The following is a 17,335-nucleotide window of genomic DNA, read 5'->3' as shown; positions in this document are numbered from 1 at the left end:
GCTGCTAAAAACTATGGAAAAACATCTGTTAGGACTATTCATTGAGTTACCAACGACACATGATATTTGGGAAAACGTCAGTCAGATGTTCTATGACGGGGCAGACGAGTCCCAATATTATGAACTACGATGCAAGGCAACAAGAACAAAGCAGAATGGACGACCAATGAACATCGATTTTGTGGAACTAAAAAATGTATGGTAAGAGATGGACAAACGACGTCCCAATAAGATGGTGTGTGCAGCCGACTTGAAAAGCAGGAATGAAGAGCTTCAAAAAGACAGGGTGTACGACTTTCTTGCAGGACTCAATGACTCATTGGATGTGGTACGGAGCATGCTTCTTCGATTAAAACATGTCCCTGGAATAGAAGAATGCTTCAACACCATTCGGTGAGAATCATAATGAAAAACCACTATGCTAAGCGATAAGGATACTGACAATGGTCCATCCGTGGCCATGGTTAGTAAACCATTCCCAAGTCTATCATGCTCACTACGGGATTTGGAAAGTGCTGAAAAAGACAAGCTCCGATGCACTTATTGCAATGGCACTCGTTATACAAAAGATACTTGTTTCAAAATTTATGGATACCCTGAATGGTTCATAGAACGAAGAAAACAAATCAAGGGGAAGTTAGGAAAACGTCCCAACCAAACAAGGAAGGTCGATCCTAATCCTGGCCTAGCTGCAATGGCAGCTCGTTATGATGGGCCTGACGAGACTGCAGTTCAATCTGCCATGACAGCAGCACATTATGGGCATGACATTCGAGAAACAGTTATGGGTCACACTACTGTGGCCCAAAACCAGCCCAAGGAACCAGTGGTGCATGTTGTGGATCATGATGAAATTGGGCAGCACTTGTCCCTCTTAAATATGATCTCCTCGAATGAATCTGACGACCCAAGTAATATGAGCACTGCTTTAATTGCTTCTGTTGTTCACGATACAGGTTGGATCATTGATTCAGGAGCCATCGATCATATGACTTATGATCGAACCCTCTTTAACTCGATGGTACCACCACCAAAGAATAGCATTATCACGGAAAATGGGGGTATTGCGCCAGTTATAGGGGCGGGTTCTATTGCAATCACCTCTAACCTTTCTTTACAAAATTGTTTGCTTGTACCCTCACTCTCCAGTAATTTATTATATGTGGGCAAAAAATGGGAAACAATTTAATTGCTCAGTGACTTGGCCCACAGATAATAAATTACTGGAGAGTGAGGGTACAAGCAAACAATTTTGTTCAGTTGTGGCATCGTTGACTAGGTCAGTGACTTTTGGCTCGAGTCCGAATATCCTGAAGTAGACAAAATTGTTTGCTAATGTTTCCCACTTTCTGTCTACTTCAAGATATTCGGACTCGGGCGATCATTGGGCGTGGTACTAAGAGAAAGGGGTTGTACTATGTGGATGATGTTGTGTCGAGACATGTTCATCAGGTTCAAAGTTATAGCAGTGGACAGATGAAAACTGTTTAACTGTGGCATCGTTGACTAGGTCATGCTTTATTTGGATATTTAAGAAAATTACTTCCATCATTATTTAATAATATTTCAGACACTTCCTTAAAGTGTAATACTTGCACCTTAGCCAAAAGCCATCATGCTTCTTTTTCGCCAAGTTTTAATAAAAGCACAATATCTTTTGAGTTGATTCATTCTGATGTGTGGGGACCATCTCCGATTACTACTCAGCATGGTATACGCTGGTTTGTGACATTTGTTGATGATTGTACCCAGATGACATGGTTGTATCTTATGAAAAACAAAAATGATGTGAGTGAAACCTTCAAGACGTTTCATTCCATGGTTCGCAACCAATATTCACTTCCTGTAAAGGTTGTGCGATCCAACAATGGCTGTGAATATGTTAATCAGGATCTTTCTCAATTTTTCAAAGAACATGGTATTCTCCATGAAACTACTTGTTCTCAGACCCCACAACAAAATGGAGTTGCAGAAAGAAAGAATTGTCATATCATTGAGACCACCAGAGCACTCTTAATCAGTGGGTGTGTACCCAAGACCTATTAGACGAATGCCGTAACTTATGTCGTTTATCTTATGAATCGCATGCCATCTCGAGTTCTCTCCTTTTAAACTCATTTGGCAGTGCTTGCAGACCATGTTACGCTTCCCTCTACTCTTCATTGTAACCACGAATTTTTGGGTGTGTCGCTTATGTCCATCTCCACAAGAACCAACGAAGCAAACTTGATCCCTGTGCAGTTCGGTGTGCATTTTTTGGCTTTAATCCACAACAAAAAGGCTACTGGTGTTATCATCCGTCTACTTGGCATATGTACGTCACAATGGACGTCACTTTCTCTAAGGATGAATTGTTTTTTCCTCCCCGCCATACTCCTCAGGAGGAGATAACGACTAATGAGGACGATGGTTTGTTTGATGTGCCGGCCATGGCACCACATGAAGAACACACAATTAGGCTGATTGATGAACAAGTGGGCCAAGAATACCCATTGCCCGATAGGCAAAAGAAAGAAAACAGAGTCATAGCCGAGAGCCCAGTTGGGATTGTTAATGGGCCTATTGATGGTTCCACTGAAGACTACCCAAGTGGGCCAGCCACTACGGCATCCACTGAAGAACACCCAAGTGGGCTAGTCACCACAGCATCCCTGAATAACCCAAATAGGCGTGGGCCAGCTATTTATACAATTTGTTGCAACCCTTATTCTCTTGTTTCTCAAGTACCTGTCCAAGATCAACCGAATATTCCTGAGGTAAGTACTAACTCAGAAAACATTAAACCTATTTATGTGTTGCCTTCTAGAGAAAATCGAGAAAGCCTCATGACATGTACTCTCCGGAAGGTAACGTGTGATATTCAATTGCACACTATGTTTCTACTCATGGGCTCTCGCCAAGTTACTGCGCATTTGTCCAACAAATGGAAGACATAAAAATACCCACAAGAGTTGAAGACACCTTAAAGGATCGGAAATGGACAGAGGCAATGCAGGTGGAAATGGAGGCTTTACAGAAAAATAATACATGAACATTGGTGCCGCTCCCTAAAGGAAAAAAACCAGTAGGGTGTAAGTGGATGTTCACCATTAAACACAAGGCAGATGGAACTATAGATAGATACAAGGTAAGATTGGTGGCAAAGGATTACACGCAAGCTTTTGGTGTTGATTATCAGGAAACTTTTGCTCAAGTCGCAAAGATGAATACCATTAGAGTTCTGTTATCTTTGGCTACAAACTTTGATTGGCCTCTAAGACAGTTTGATGTAAAAAATGCTTTCTTACATGGAGATTTAGATGAGGAAGTTTACATGGACCTTTCGTTAGGGTATGGCACTGCAAACTCTAGTGGGAAGGTGTGCAGACTTCGGAAGGCGCTATACGGTCTGAAGCAATCACCTAAAGCGTGGTTTGGCAGATTCACTCAGGAAATGAAAAAGTATGGGTATCGACAGGGAAATTCTGATCACACTTTATTCATCAAGCGTAAGGATGGTAAAGTGACCTTGCTCATCATATATGTGGATGATATGATTGTCACAGGTAATGATACAAGGGAGACTAAAAGACTACAAAGGTACTTGTCTACTGAATTTGAGATGAATGACTTAGGAGGACTCAAGTATTTCCTTAGAATTAAAGTGGCCTGGTCTGGTCTAGGGATTTACTTGTCACAATGCAAGTACATATTAGATCTATTATCAGAGACATGGATGTTGGCTTGTAAATCGGGAGATACTCCAATTGTGCAAAATCATAACCTAGCAATATATCAGGATCAAATTCCGACTAATAAGGAGATGTATCAAAGGTTAGTGGGAAGATTAATTTATCTATCTCTTACTTGGCTAGATATTGCTTATGCAGTGAGCGTAGTCAGTCAGTTCATGCATGCTCCGAGTGAAGATCACATGGCAGCAGTAATGCGAATCTTAAGTTACTTAAAGGGAGCTCCAGGGAAAGGACTGATGTATAAAAAACATGGCCACATGGAGGTGAAAGGATACACTTATGCAGATTGGGCAGGCAATATCACTGACCGGCGGTCTACATCAGGTTATTTCACGTTCGTAGCTGGAAATCTTGTGACTTGGAGAAGTAAAAAGCAAAATGTGGTGGCGAGATCTTCAGTGGAGGCCGCGTACAGAGGAATGGCTCACGAAATTTGTGAGCTTCTATGGTTGCGCATCCTTCTCACTGGGATAGGGATTAAGCCGGAAGGGTCTATGATGTTGTATTGTGATAATCAAGCAGCAAGGGAAATAGCGAACAATCCTATGCAACATGATAGAACCAAGCATGTTAAGGTAGACAGACATTTCATCAAAGAAAAGCTAGATGTGAAGCTGATCAATATTCCATACATGAAGACAGAGGAACAATTGGCGGATATCTTAACACATGCAGTCTCTGCTAGCAGATTTGGTGACTCACTTGACAAGTTGGGTCTAGAAGATATCTACGCACCAACTTGAGGGGGAGTGTTGACGTGTGAGTCATAAATCAATTTGTATTAGAATATGGGGGTTTTTGAATTTTAATCCTTCAAGAAGATTAAAATTTAATAAAAACTTGGTGTTAGATTGATTATTAATTTTAGACCCTTAATGTGTACTTAATTCAAATTCATATTATATTTTTGTTTTTATATTTAATAGATAACTTATTTAATGTTATTACATTAAATTTAAATTTATTATTATACAATTTTATTTAACTTTCTCTAATTAGTGTACCTAAATGTCCGGATCATAATATATTTTACTAAATTAGTGTACCGAAATGCTCGTACCTAAATATATTATAGTGAATTAGTGACAGATAAGAAAATATGTAAAAACATAAGTGTATCAAAATTCCGTACCTAACTATATGATACTAAACTAGTGTACCGAAATGTCGGTACCTAAATATATTATACTAAACTAGTGTACCGAAATGTCCGTACCTAAACATATTATACTAATCCATTGTATTGAAATGTTCGTACCTAAATATATTGTTATGAATTAATGGCAGATAAGAAAATATGCAAAAACATTAGTGTACCGAAAAATCTCTACGAAAATATTTTCTTATATAAGATGCCTACCATAATGAGAATTAAAATTTATAATATTTTCATAAAATTTAAATTCATAAGATTATAAATAAATAAAAAAATATTGAATACATATGTTGGCATTAAATAGAGTCTAGGGACTAAAATCAATTTTTAATCTTGTATAAGACATTTTTCTAAATTTCATCTTATTTAGAGATTAAAATCCAGTTTTCTATAGAATATAATTTGGTTTCCTAGTTTAAAGGGATTCCTTCCTAGCTTAAGGACAGACTCTTCATTTAATATTCCTTGCACCGCAAGGTTGTGATGTATATATATGTTGCCTCCGTATCGGAGAGAATAATATAAGAAAATAAAAGTTAATTTTTAGTTTTTCAAATCTGGTTGCTTTTGCAATCCTTACGAAATTAGTGTCATGTACACGTTTTCAATAATTTGTTGACTGCGCGCTTTCAAATCTGAAGACATAAAAGAATAAGAAAAGGTTGCTAATATGAATGGATTTACGTTGTAAAATAAGAAAAGTTTACAGTAATACTTACGACTTACATAATTCACATTTTCTGGTACTCGGTAAGGGTTGTTGACTATCTCAGGTCCCTCGTTAGGTCGTCCCCAAGTTAACGCGCACTAAATGGACCCAGACTGGCACATAGTTAACGCGCGACGGTCCCTCTCACCAGCTGTAAGTCGTGCAAAAATTAAGAAAGCATGCCTTTGCTGGGACTCAAACCTGAGCTGCTACCAACATTTTAAAAGTTCGGGGGCATGCTAAATTTTCCCTTTTTAAAGTTAAATAGCTTTTTGGTTCGCATGTACGTATTGCTCAAATGAGTGATCTAGACCACCACACATACTATAGGCACTACGGTAGTTGTTTGTTCGTTGTAGATCAATGAGGTTTCTAGTGAGCATAAACATAAAAAAATATCACCTTAATTGGGATTTAAAGTTAGGATATAATTTTGGCCACCAGGATTATTGTCTGAAGGGGTAGTACTATAGTAGAAAATGGCAGAAAAAATATTAGAAAAAGGCAGAAAAAGAACTATAGGATTTAAGTTTTGCAGACTTTCTGAAAATATAGAAAAAGGGAGTTTGTGCACCAATATCCGCTATAAAAGGACCAAGCCATATCAGATGAGAAGTTATCCAACATAAGTCCAGCATAATTATTCTGATATAGCTGCCTGCTCTTTTAGGTACTTGAATATTTCTCAACTGTTCCGGTCCTCGTACAGTTATTGCTTCAGTTAACATTGTAGCTCAAACATTTATTTCCCCAAAACAGGTGACGAGAAGCAGATGGGGAATCTGCTGGACATCCTCTCCCAATTATTTCCAATGGTCCTTGAGCCTTGAATAATTTATGAGGTAGACGCTCTGGCCCAAATGAAAATTCAATATGTGCTGGATTCTCCTGTCTCTTTCGGAATTGAGACTGATGAGTACGGTGCCTATGATTACTGAGAAAGTATTTTCCTGCCCACATTTGGTACTCTGATGTTGACATTGACACATCTCCAGCAACAACATTATTCTGGCTAGAAGGAGACCTTTCCTGCTCGTACACAAGCTGGATTCCGAACTCCTTTATCCGAAAATCATGCATCTCCACCGAAACACGTATTTCGTCCCCATACTCCAATTCATTGTTTCCAAATCGAAAATGGCTTAGCCATAGCATATCTTCCTTCTCAGTTGGAAGGCCTACTGTGACTGGAGAATAGGTCCACATAAGACCCTTGGTCTGATTACTGACCTTAATCAAATGCATAGCACTAACAAGATAGTCATCAATAACGAAGCCTGGTTCTCTTGCATATAAAACACATGAATTCAAGCCTCGGATTTTGGGATTAGGATGTGAAGGTGCAATAACTGACAGCACAGATCTGTATCTTGTTGTGAAGCTAAATCCATCTGGAATCTTGCTTCCATGAAAGAAAATGCTATATATGCCACATTCATAGAGTACCTGTTTCATCAAGAATCCACAATTCTGATTTAACTATTCAAACAGTTAGCCCAACTAGTTCATAGATATAACAATTAGAACAACTATCCATGAGAGAGGAGACAGAGACAGACCTGGACAGGAGCCTTCCTGGTTGTAAAGGTCAAGTAGTTGATCATTTCGACATCAGTGCTTGCTATGGATTTCAAATTGAACAGGCCCATATATCTTGTCATTTCTATGTCAGCGCTTCTTAGCGGTTTTATATTCAACATGCTTTCAACTTCAACTAAATGCTCGCAACCCCAAAAAAGTGATTCCAATGATCTGAATAAGTTTGGTAAATTTGTTAATCTTTTCAATGATGTACAATGTTTTGCTTCTAACCTCTTCAACCTTGGTGGGAGCTCCGGAAGAATTTCGAGGTTTGTGCAATTATCTAACAAAAGAGTCTCGAGCATAATAAGACTCTTCATTTTTTGTGGTAGGCAAAAAATTGGGTTACCAATTAGATTCAAATGCTTCAACGAAGATAGTGTACACAGATCATTGGGAACCTCTGAAACGTTGCAGTAAGACAAACTTAAGCTTCCCAAAGAACGGGGTAAACTTGCCAGAGAGAAACTCGTTGATTGAAGAGTCTTTCCCGGCCATGCCCACATCCACCAATACCTGATTGGTGTCCATGATATAATTGATAACAGTCTAAGTTTATTCATATCCCTAGATGTAGAGTGTAAATGAATAACTGTGGCACTGTCATGAAGAACAAGCTTTGAGCAACCAGTAAGAATAAGTTCCTCAAGAGACCTCAACATGTTCATTCTTTTTGGAAGCTTCATAAGACTTTTGCAGTCTTTTAGATTCAAGAAAATAAGTTTCCCCAAGTTTCCAATGGATTCATCAACATAAATCAAATTAATGCAATCCTTAAGAATTAGTTTCTCAAGATTAGGGAGTCCGGACAAGTCAGATGTTGTCCTAAGGCCATGCGAATGACTGAGATTAAGAATTTTCAATCTTGTAAGAAACTGTGTCAAAGAGAAGTCATTAGTTGCTATGAATACAGAGTTCAATTTCGCTGAAAATTATTTTTGATTGTGTGTATTTTGCGAGAGAGAGAGAGAGAGAGAGAGAGAGAGAGAGAGAGATTAGAACATACCCTGGTTCCTTTCCAAACATGTTGCAGACTGCTCTTTCGTAAGTCAAGAACAACTAGATTTTCCAAACAAAAATTGGCTGGTATTGATTTCAAAGAGAATCCTCGCCAAGATAGCCATATTAAATTTTTTGGAAAATCTTCATAGCTTCCACTCAACTTTACAGTATCAAGCAGAAGTAGTTCAAGATTGAGCATCTCTGTAAATGCCTTTGTTTCAAAACCTACCTCATTTAATATCGGAGATGACTTTGTTGAGGGAAAGTTGAGCATGAGGCCCTTGATAGTTCTCGTACCCTGCTAACAAATAAGAGCATTGGATAAGTTACTAGTCACATGCAGAATACCATTGCAAATATATACAGATAAAGATCATGTTTCTTACCGTTAATTTTCTCAAAACGTTAAATGCATCTTTATGCCACAGTCTAGTGCGTTTTCCAGGGTCCTCAGGTGATTCTTCACGAATTATTGCCCTTCCCATGTCTTGAAGTAATTGATGCATCATTAACTTCTTGTGGACATTAATTTCCACAAGACATCTATCAACCAGATGTTGAAGTCCAAACTCTGTGGAAAAATCACATTCGTCAAGGATTGTAGTTGTAAAATCCTTGTCCTTTCCCACGAAGAAACAGGCTATATGCAGGAATAAACGTTTATCATGATCTTGTAAAGAATCAAAGCTTATGCCAAGAATCTTTTGAATTTTCCCCTCAGAAATCACGTCTAAGTTGTGTAATGCATTTTTCCAAACATCAATTGTTTTTCCAAATAGAGAAGATCCCAGAACTTGAAGAGCTAATGGAACCCCTCCACAATGTTCTACTATGGGTCTTGAAAGCTCCATGTAACCTTCTTGAGGATGGGGTTGTCCAAAGGCATGCCAACTGAAAAGCTCAAGTGATTGATGCAGAAGCAATCCTTCAACCTTAAACCTTACACAAACTTCATGAGCCTTTAACAAATGTTCATGTCTAGTTGTTATGATAATTTTACTTCCAGGATGGAACCAGTCTCGCATTCCAAGAATTGAATTGAACTGTTCTGAGGTATCCACATCATCAAGAACGATAAGAACTCTTTTGCAACGTACAACCCGTTTGATCTTTACTATACCTTCATCAAGGTTGTATATTTTGTTCATTTTCCTCTTTTGGATATCTGAAAGAAGGTTCCTTTGCAAGTGAACAAAACCATTGGCTTGTCTGGAAGTTTCCCTAATATCTGGAAGAAAGCTGCTAGCTTGAAATTTATAGAAGTTCTGGTTATAAGCAATTTTAGCAATGGTGGTCTTGCCTATTCCACCCATTCCATGGATGACAGCTACTCCAACATCATTTGATCCATCTTCCAGCCACATGTTTAGGCTTTCCACATAGTAACCTCTTCCAATCACATAGGGATCAACTCTTAATCTCCTATTCGTCATGTAGTCCAGTTTATTCCCAATCGCTTCAACAATATCTTGGATAAACTGCGACTCGTACCTATTTGTTATTGATATCAAAATATATGAGGCACAGTACGTTCTTTCTTTTCAGACCAAAGGAAAAAACACAAGCAAGTTATTTTATTTTTTATTTTTTTTCAAAAAATAAAAGCTAAAATTTTCACAAGCTAGCATCTGATCTACTTGACTGAATATAGGAGAGAATGAAAAATTACCCGTCTCTTAAAACCATCCCTCCCACGTCTGCAACATCTCTAAGAGCTCGCCTCCACTCCTCCACCTTGTCTATCTCGTCCTTGAATCGCTCGTCATGTCTAGTAAATGATTCTGCAAAACTGCCCATCTGCTTCCTGACATCTGATGGTTCCACATCATAGAAAACTGGCATAACCATGTGTCCATCTGTTCTTTTACGTTCCATGATGATAGCAAGTTCATTCAGGCACCACCTGGAAGAGGCGTAGTCCTTGGAGAAAACAATGACTGATACTCGTGACTCTTGTATTGCTGTCTGTAGCTCGTGTTCAATGTTTGCTCCTCTCTCAATTTCATCATTGTCTCTAAAAGTGTGGATTCCTGCCAACTCCAAAGCACTGTAGAGGTGATCTGTAAAGCCCTTGCGTGTATCTGTGCCTCTGAAACTCAAGAATGCATCATATGTGCACCGGTAAGAGGACGAAGAAGCATTCTGTTGCTCGGTGCTCATTGCAGCTATTTAATGGAGTCTATCTGTAGCAGTGAATGCATGAAGAAGAGTTATTATATACAAATTGGAATGCAAATTGAGAATATATTCTCCAGGTACCAAACATATCTGATTTTACACTGAGATGCAAATGATATTACAGGTCTAATTTTGGAAATATGTAGGAAATGATAAACATAATAATAGTACAAGAGACACCAGTTATTGGTTACCAAGTCACAAGGCAAATTCTTCTTAGTTGTAAAATGTGAATAGAAAACGCATTGAAACATTGGCACGCAATTGGGATCTCAAAAAGTTGATGCAAAAACTAATAAGTTGGTGTCTCAAGTAGTACTCAGAAGAAAAGAAAAAAACAAACAAATTGGTGTCTAGTAAGAATAAATTCGTCATATCGTCATGCAAGAATATTTATTGGTTATTTTATTTTATTTTTTTTTTTTTTTGTGTGGTAAAAATGGACTAAACTTTTGTTAGACATGTACAAGTAACATGGCTCTAGTATGCTTACTTGTATTAGGAATGAAGGTCTGATTCGACATGGAACTTTTCAAATCCTCTCTAAGTTTTAGAGAGGAGCTCATTTAGGACTCTTAACCACCAAATAATTTAGGAGGTATTTTGATCTAGATGCTCGGTTTTTTAATTTCTTAGACCAAATATCTAAGGTTTTTTGTTTTTTTGTTTTTTAAACAAACTATATCATCTACATTAAGGAGTAGGGGAGTGGAATAAGCCTCAAAATGGGCTAGCAATAATGTGATTTAAATTCGAATTTGGCGAAAATCAAATCTAAGACATCTCACGTACAAATAAAGAGGCATATCGCTAGACTGTAGTACTGGGTGGCAAAATATACTAGTTTCTACAATTTTAATTAATTTACTAATTAAATCCTAAATTATTGTAATAGTTTTGAATCATCCCCTCCTTTTAATAGTAATAAATTTAAAAAAAAATCCAAAAGATAACATACTCCTAAAATCTTGCAAAAAATGTATTGTTAAAAACAAAAAAAAAATCAAACGTGATATTTCAAACTCACCAACGTACTTTAAAATTTTAAACGATACTACATATATACATATATATATATATGCATGCTTATATTTACTAAATATAACGTTCCAATAATTTGGTACGTTATTGGTATACTATGAATCCAAATTTGTGTACAAATTAGTATTTTGGTATGTTATGTAATTTTTATTTAGATACATACCACACTATTGGTACGTTTATATTATCACAATTTTAGTATGTAAAAAGCTAATAGACGCGTTATGTGTAATCCTACAAGAAATTCATATTAAAACTTTATACAAAAATATATTCTATCAATTTTTAGTGAATTAATTATTAATATAATGACTCATATTTATTTTAAGAAGAAAAAAACGAAAAGGACTAGATCTTTTTTCATGAAATGGATTTAGTTCACGTTTCCGAAAAAAAAAAATTAAAGTCTTACAAAATAAATTCCGTGAGTTTAAAGACTTTAGATCTTTCACGGAGAAGATTAAGGCAACACGAATGCAGTTGAATAATTGGGCAAAAACAATGAAGCGATCAATTCCAGGGGAGATTTCAGAAACGGAGGATAAGTTGAATGCTTTATTTGGAAGGCCTTTTACCGATAAAACTATAGCACAACGACATGAATTATATACTCGACTACAATCCTTACTGGCACAGGAAGAAGCTTTCTGGCGGCAGAGGTCAAAGGAAAATTGGTTAAAGCTTGGGGATTAAAATACAAAATTCTTTCATTAGAAGGCTAATCGAAGACAAAGGAGGAATGCATTACCGGGGTTATTTGATGAGGCCGGGGTGTGGCATGAAGATAAGAGGGGCATGGAGGCAGTGATCGTAGATTATTTCTCCAAGTTATTTGATTCTCAGGGTGCGACGGACATGTCGGAAATTATGCGGGTAGTGACTCCCAAGGTTTCGGCAGAAATGAATCAAGAGCTTCTACGGCCTGTTTCAAATGATGAAATTAAAGCTATGCTATTTCAAATGCATCTGACTAAAGCTCCAGGACCTGACGGTATGTCACCTGGTTTCTATCAGAAGCATTGGGAGACTGTTGGCCAAGATGTTTGTGATGGGGTAAGGTATCTTCTTTCCTCGGGACATGTGCTTTGGAAAATCGATTATACCCATGTCACTTTAATTCCAAAGAAACTTGATCCCACAGCAATGACTCAGCTTTGGCCGATTAGTCTGTGTAAAGTGATTTATAAGATTTGCTCCAAGGTTCTTACTAATCGCCTGAAAGTCATCCTCCCGGAGATTATTTCACCCTCGCAAAGTGCCTTTATTCCGAGAAGGTTAATTTCTGACATTTGTTTGGTAGCTTCGGAGATTGCACATTATATGCATAGGAAGAACAATGGGTGGAATGGGGTGATGGCATTGAAGTTGGATTTCAACAAGGCTTATGATCGCATTGAATGGAGTTTTTTGGAGCAAATTATGAAAATGTTGGGATTTGCAGAAGAATGGATACACTAGAAAATGATGTGTGTTTCTACTGTGTCTTATTCTTTCAAATTGAATGGGGAGCCTATGGAGCTTGTTTATCAACTTTATTCGATTCGTGGGAGGCACAAGGCCGAATTCAAGGGGTTCAGGTATGTAAAGAGTCCCCAAGTGTTCATCATCTTCTATTTGTGGATGATAGTTTTATATTTGCCAGTTCTCTGCAGGAGTGTTTACAGTTAAAGGAATTACTACGGATTTATGAACATGCTGTAATCTAACAAAAATGGATGCACATGAATGCACAGTTGCTGGCCGATTGCCTAGGGATGGAACGAGTGGAGTACCATGACCGATATCTTGGCCTACCGGTGTTTATTGGCAGATCCAAGAAAGATACATTTGCCTTTATTAAAGATCGATTATGGAAAAAGTTGAATGGCTAGCGTGGTTCCTTGTTGAGTAGTACTGGAAAAGATATCTTGATAAAAACAGTTGCGTAGGTAGTGTCATTGTATACGATGCAGACGTTCTTGTTGCCTAAATCCTTCTATGAGGAGTTAAACTAAATGGTGGCGCAATTTTGGTGGGGAAGGGAAGCAGGTAAACATAGAATACATTGGGTGAAATGGCAAATATTGTGTGTGGAAATTTTCAGGTCGACGGGCCGAGGGCCCACTCCAACAACACCGTTACTGTCCCCACTTAACCACCTGCACAATCCTCAGGTGTGGGGTTTTATCACAAAAGGCCTCGATGTTAGTTAGAGAGGGGTATTTCTATTTAAAGCACTATTTTCTTCTCCCTCTGTCCGATGTGGGACTAAGGGTTCCAATACTCCCCCGCACGTGAGACCCCACTTATGGGTCACATGTGAATTTCCACACATCGGCAACCACGTAGAGCCATGTCGGAACTCACCCAATCACGCGGGGCCAATGGGGACCCACCCAAACACGTGGCATCTTTGGCCTACATGGACAATCGCGCGGGGCCAAAGGGGACCCACCCAATCACGTGGCAGTACGGGCCCGCCTCCTGGCTCTGATACCATGTGGAAATTTTCAGTTCGACAGGCCGAGGGCCCACTCCAACAACACCGATACTGTCCCCACTTAACCACCTGCACAATCCTCAGGTGTGGGGTTTTATCACAAAAGACGTCGATGTTAGTTAGAGAGGGGTATTTATATTTAAAGCACTATTTTCTTCTCCCTCTGTCCGATGTGGGACTGAGGGTTCCAACATTGTGTAAACCAAAAAGGGAAGGTGGATTGGGTTTTAAGGATTTATATGCGTTCAATCTTGCTTTGCTTGCGAAGCAAGGGTGGAGACTAATACAACAACCTCATTCCCTTGTTGCAAAAATTTTCAAAGCCCGTACTATCCTACAACAGATATCTTGCAGGCTCCAATCAACCCTAATTCTTCCTACTGTTGGCGTATGTGGCGGCATCTAGGATAATTATTCTTCGAAGCACGAGGTGGCGGGTGAGGGATGGTCTATGAATACACATTTGGGGGGATAACTGGCTGCCATGGGAGAATTTTTAGAAAGTTCTCAGCCCCAGACCGATGGGGGTGCATCCATCTTTTATGGTGAGATAATTGATGGTGGATGACGAAGGGATTCGCTGGAATACGAATTTAATTCGTAGATGGTTCTTGGACGATGAAGCGAACTTGATTTTGAGCATACTGTTGAGTTTATTCTATCCAGCTGATTCTATGATTTGGACAAAAGAACCCAATGGTCAGTTTACAACTAAGAGTGTGTACTTTGTGGCAAACACGTGTCAGGGAATTGGTGGGCATGAGCCGACGGGATCGGTGATAAATGCGGAAACCAAGTTCCTATGGAAAGCATTGCAGCGAGCCAAAGTACTGAGGAAATTGAAAAACAAACGCATCCTTACAGAGGATGTTTGTGGTTTGTGTGATAAAGAAGCGGAGACAATACAGCATGTGTTATTAAAGTGTCCTACAGCGGCTGCTGTTTGGTTTGGAAGTCCATTGGGACTTAGTTCGTTTCATAGAAGTGAAGAGGGTTTCGGAGGGTGGTTGGAATACATGGCGCAGACAATAATTAAGGATAGTTTTGAGCTGCTACGTGTCCTAGTATGGAATATTTGGAAGGTACGTAATGATTTTCTATGGAATAGTGTTGATGCTTCTCCGTTGGATACCCAAATAAAAGCACAAACGTGGCTGGCCGAGTTTAAGAAATGGAATGCAGCAGCATCGCATATCTCCTCAGCAATAACACATAAATGGCAGTTTTCGGACTCTGGATGGATAAAGTGTAATTTTGATGCAGCATGGGACGAGAAGGGATCGGTTGGAGGCTTTGGGATTGTGGTAAGGAACTCGGAGGGAGGTTTCATGGCAGCAAAGGCGATCAAGGAGGAAGGGGTGAGATCAACGCTGCATGCAGAGGCTGCTAATGCACGTGCAGCAATGTTGTTCTTACGGAAATGGGGAACGGAACAGGTCCAGGTGGAAGGGGATGCACTGCTGGTGACTTCTGCAATTCAGAATGCAGGTGCAGCGCTTAGTGGTCATTATGGGCAGCTGTTTGAGGATACAAGACAGCTTCTTCAAGAATTCAAGCAATGGAAGGTTACATTTGGTCGAAGAGAGACGAATAAGGTGGCTCATCACCTTGCGAGGTTTAGTCTAACTATTGATCACCCAGTTTTTTGGTTCGAAGAGCCTACTGATGTAATCTCTGATTTATTATTAAAGAATAGTACTAGTAGTTAATTTTGGTACGGGACACTCTTTTTCCTTTCTATCAGGTTGAAAGTTCTAATAAGATTTTTTATTGAGGCCCACTATAAGCATCCTATCCTCGCGATTTGTACGTATTTCAATCTTCAATAAATATCATACTTCTTCTCAAAAAAAAAAAAAAAACTTTAGATCTTAGTTTTAATAGGAATATATTAACAAGAAAAATAAAGATAAGAAAGCTAGAGGATCTCCGCCGTGAAGATTTCAATTCAAAATGAATAACACAAGCAGTTCACCAAAAGGGGGAAAAAAAAGAGAGAAGAAGGTAATGATACAAGCAGATCTATGTTTTCACAACAGGGGAGCTTGGAGGTACCTTGCACACACCAGAGTTGTGTATTGTAAGATGTCGAAAGCTGGGAGTTTTCTTCCTGCCGGCAAGCTGTTGGAGGGAAGCCCCAACTAGTTTCTTCAAAAAGACACTGTGAAATGGACGATTTCACAAATCGAATTTTGCTAACTCGCAACCTTAAGTTGATAATTATAGTTCCTCTCCACCATGCTCAAATTTCTAAGGATCTGAATGGGCGTCAGTCTTAAGAGTTGATGAAGAAGAGGAGGTAGGAGATGATCATGCTACCAGAGAAGCTCAAGAGGACGGACGAGAGCTTTTACCTTTCCCTTTTTTTGGTAAATGAGGGTGGGTAAGCCCAAACAAACCAATAAAATTCAGCGGACAATAATACATAGCTTTTTCAAAAATATGTAAATTCGTGTTTTACTCGAAAATTCAGTAATCATTTTTTTTTAGAACTTTAATGAAAAGTATCCGGTACTGTTTATTTTAACGAAAAATCACATTTTTACACTAAAAAGTCAATCCTGGTACTATTCATTTTACCCTTTATTTTGTCTTTATCATTAAAACTCAAAGTTTTCAAGCCATTTTCATTAGTTTTCTTTTTTTTTTATACTCATAGCCTCATAGGTCATACACGAAAATTCAGTAATCATTTTTCTATAGTCATAGGTCATACACAAAAATTCAGTAATCATTTTTTTTTATACTCATAGGTCATACTCACAAAAGAGTGACTATAATTCAACCCTAAAGATTCAATTATAAATTTCTCTAGCCTTACAGTTTAATAATATTTTTCTATACTTGTAAGTAGAATGATTTAAATTCGACTCTGGTTCGATGCCAAATTATGGTGTGTGACTTAGTCCATATCCCATGCCTGCAATATCATTGTATAAAAAATAATTAAAAAAGAAGACAATTCAATTACTAAATTTTAAGGGGAAGAGGATCTGGTCTGGATATCTTCCATCAAAGGCCTAGGATCAAGTGATCCGGGCCGTTGAAATTTGATCCAATGGCTCCAAACAGAAAGCCCTTCTAAAACTTATAATAATTATAGCCGTTAGATCAAATTTCAACGGTCCAAATCACTTGATCCTAGACCTTGGATGGGAGAGATCCGAACCGGATCATCTTCCATTGTGAGGGACTTGTAAAGAGTTCAGCAGTATCCTTGCTCTGCCCGACAGTACGTCTCTATAGCATTTCTTCCTTAGAGAGACAATTCAATTATTGATTTTCAAGGGACATGTAACTCAAAGTTGGTAAAAGCATGCCGATCCCCCTCTCCCGACATCAATTGTTTAAAATAGAAATGATTCAATTTAGATTTGAATACAGGCAAATTCAATCTGCATGAAACAAAGTAAAACTGAAAAATCCTCTTCATTAATAAGAATTAACAAAATTGA

At 38.4% G+C, this 17,335-nt stretch overlaps 1 protein-coding gene across 1 annotated transcript; it reads right to left on the bottom strand.

Moving 5' to 3' along the window:
* Positions 1–5,987: 5,987 nt before the first annotated feature.
* LOC126603567 (disease resistance protein RPV1-like) lies at positions 5,988–16,267 on the bottom strand. Its single transcript, XM_050270467.1, has 6 exons — positions 15,936–16,267; positions 9,852–10,365; positions 8,569–9,673; positions 8,187–8,480; positions 7,159–8,055; positions 5,988–7,045 (listed from the first exon to the last, which is right to left on the bottom strand). The coding sequence occupies exons 2-6, from the start codon at positions 10,340–10,342 to the stop codon at positions 6,317–6,319; spliced, it is 3,516 nt and encodes a 1,171-aa protein (XP_050126424.1). The 5' UTR covers positions 10,343–10,365; positions 15,936–16,267; the 3' UTR covers positions 5,988–6,316.
* Between the last annotated feature and the right edge of the window lie 1,068 nt (positions 16,268–17,335).

Source organism: Malus sylvestris, chromosome 15, assembly GCF_916048215.2.
Source record: "Malus sylvestris chromosome 15, drMalSylv7.2, whole genome shotgun sequence".
Classification (NCBI taxonomy): Eukaryota; Viridiplantae; Streptophyta; class Magnoliopsida; order Rosales; family Rosaceae; genus Malus; species Malus sylvestris.
Note: the sequence above shows the minus strand (reverse complement) of the source record. Positions and strands in the feature narration are given on the sequence as shown.

Bases quoted from the DNA above. Each gene is read 5' to 3' on its own strand.
- LOC126603567 (XM_050270467.1), bottom strand. From the start codon at position 10,342: ATGAGCACCGAGCAACAGAATGCTTCTTCGTCCTCTTACCGGTGCACA. The intron at 8,481-8,568 runs GTAAGAAACATG...ATTTGTTAGCAG, and splicing joins ACGTTTTGAGAAAATTAACG to GGTACGAGAACTATCAAGGG. The intron at 7,046-7,158 runs GTCTGTCTCTGT...TTGATGAAACAG, and splicing joins CCAGGAAGGCTCCTGTCCAG to GTACTCTATGAATGTGGCAT.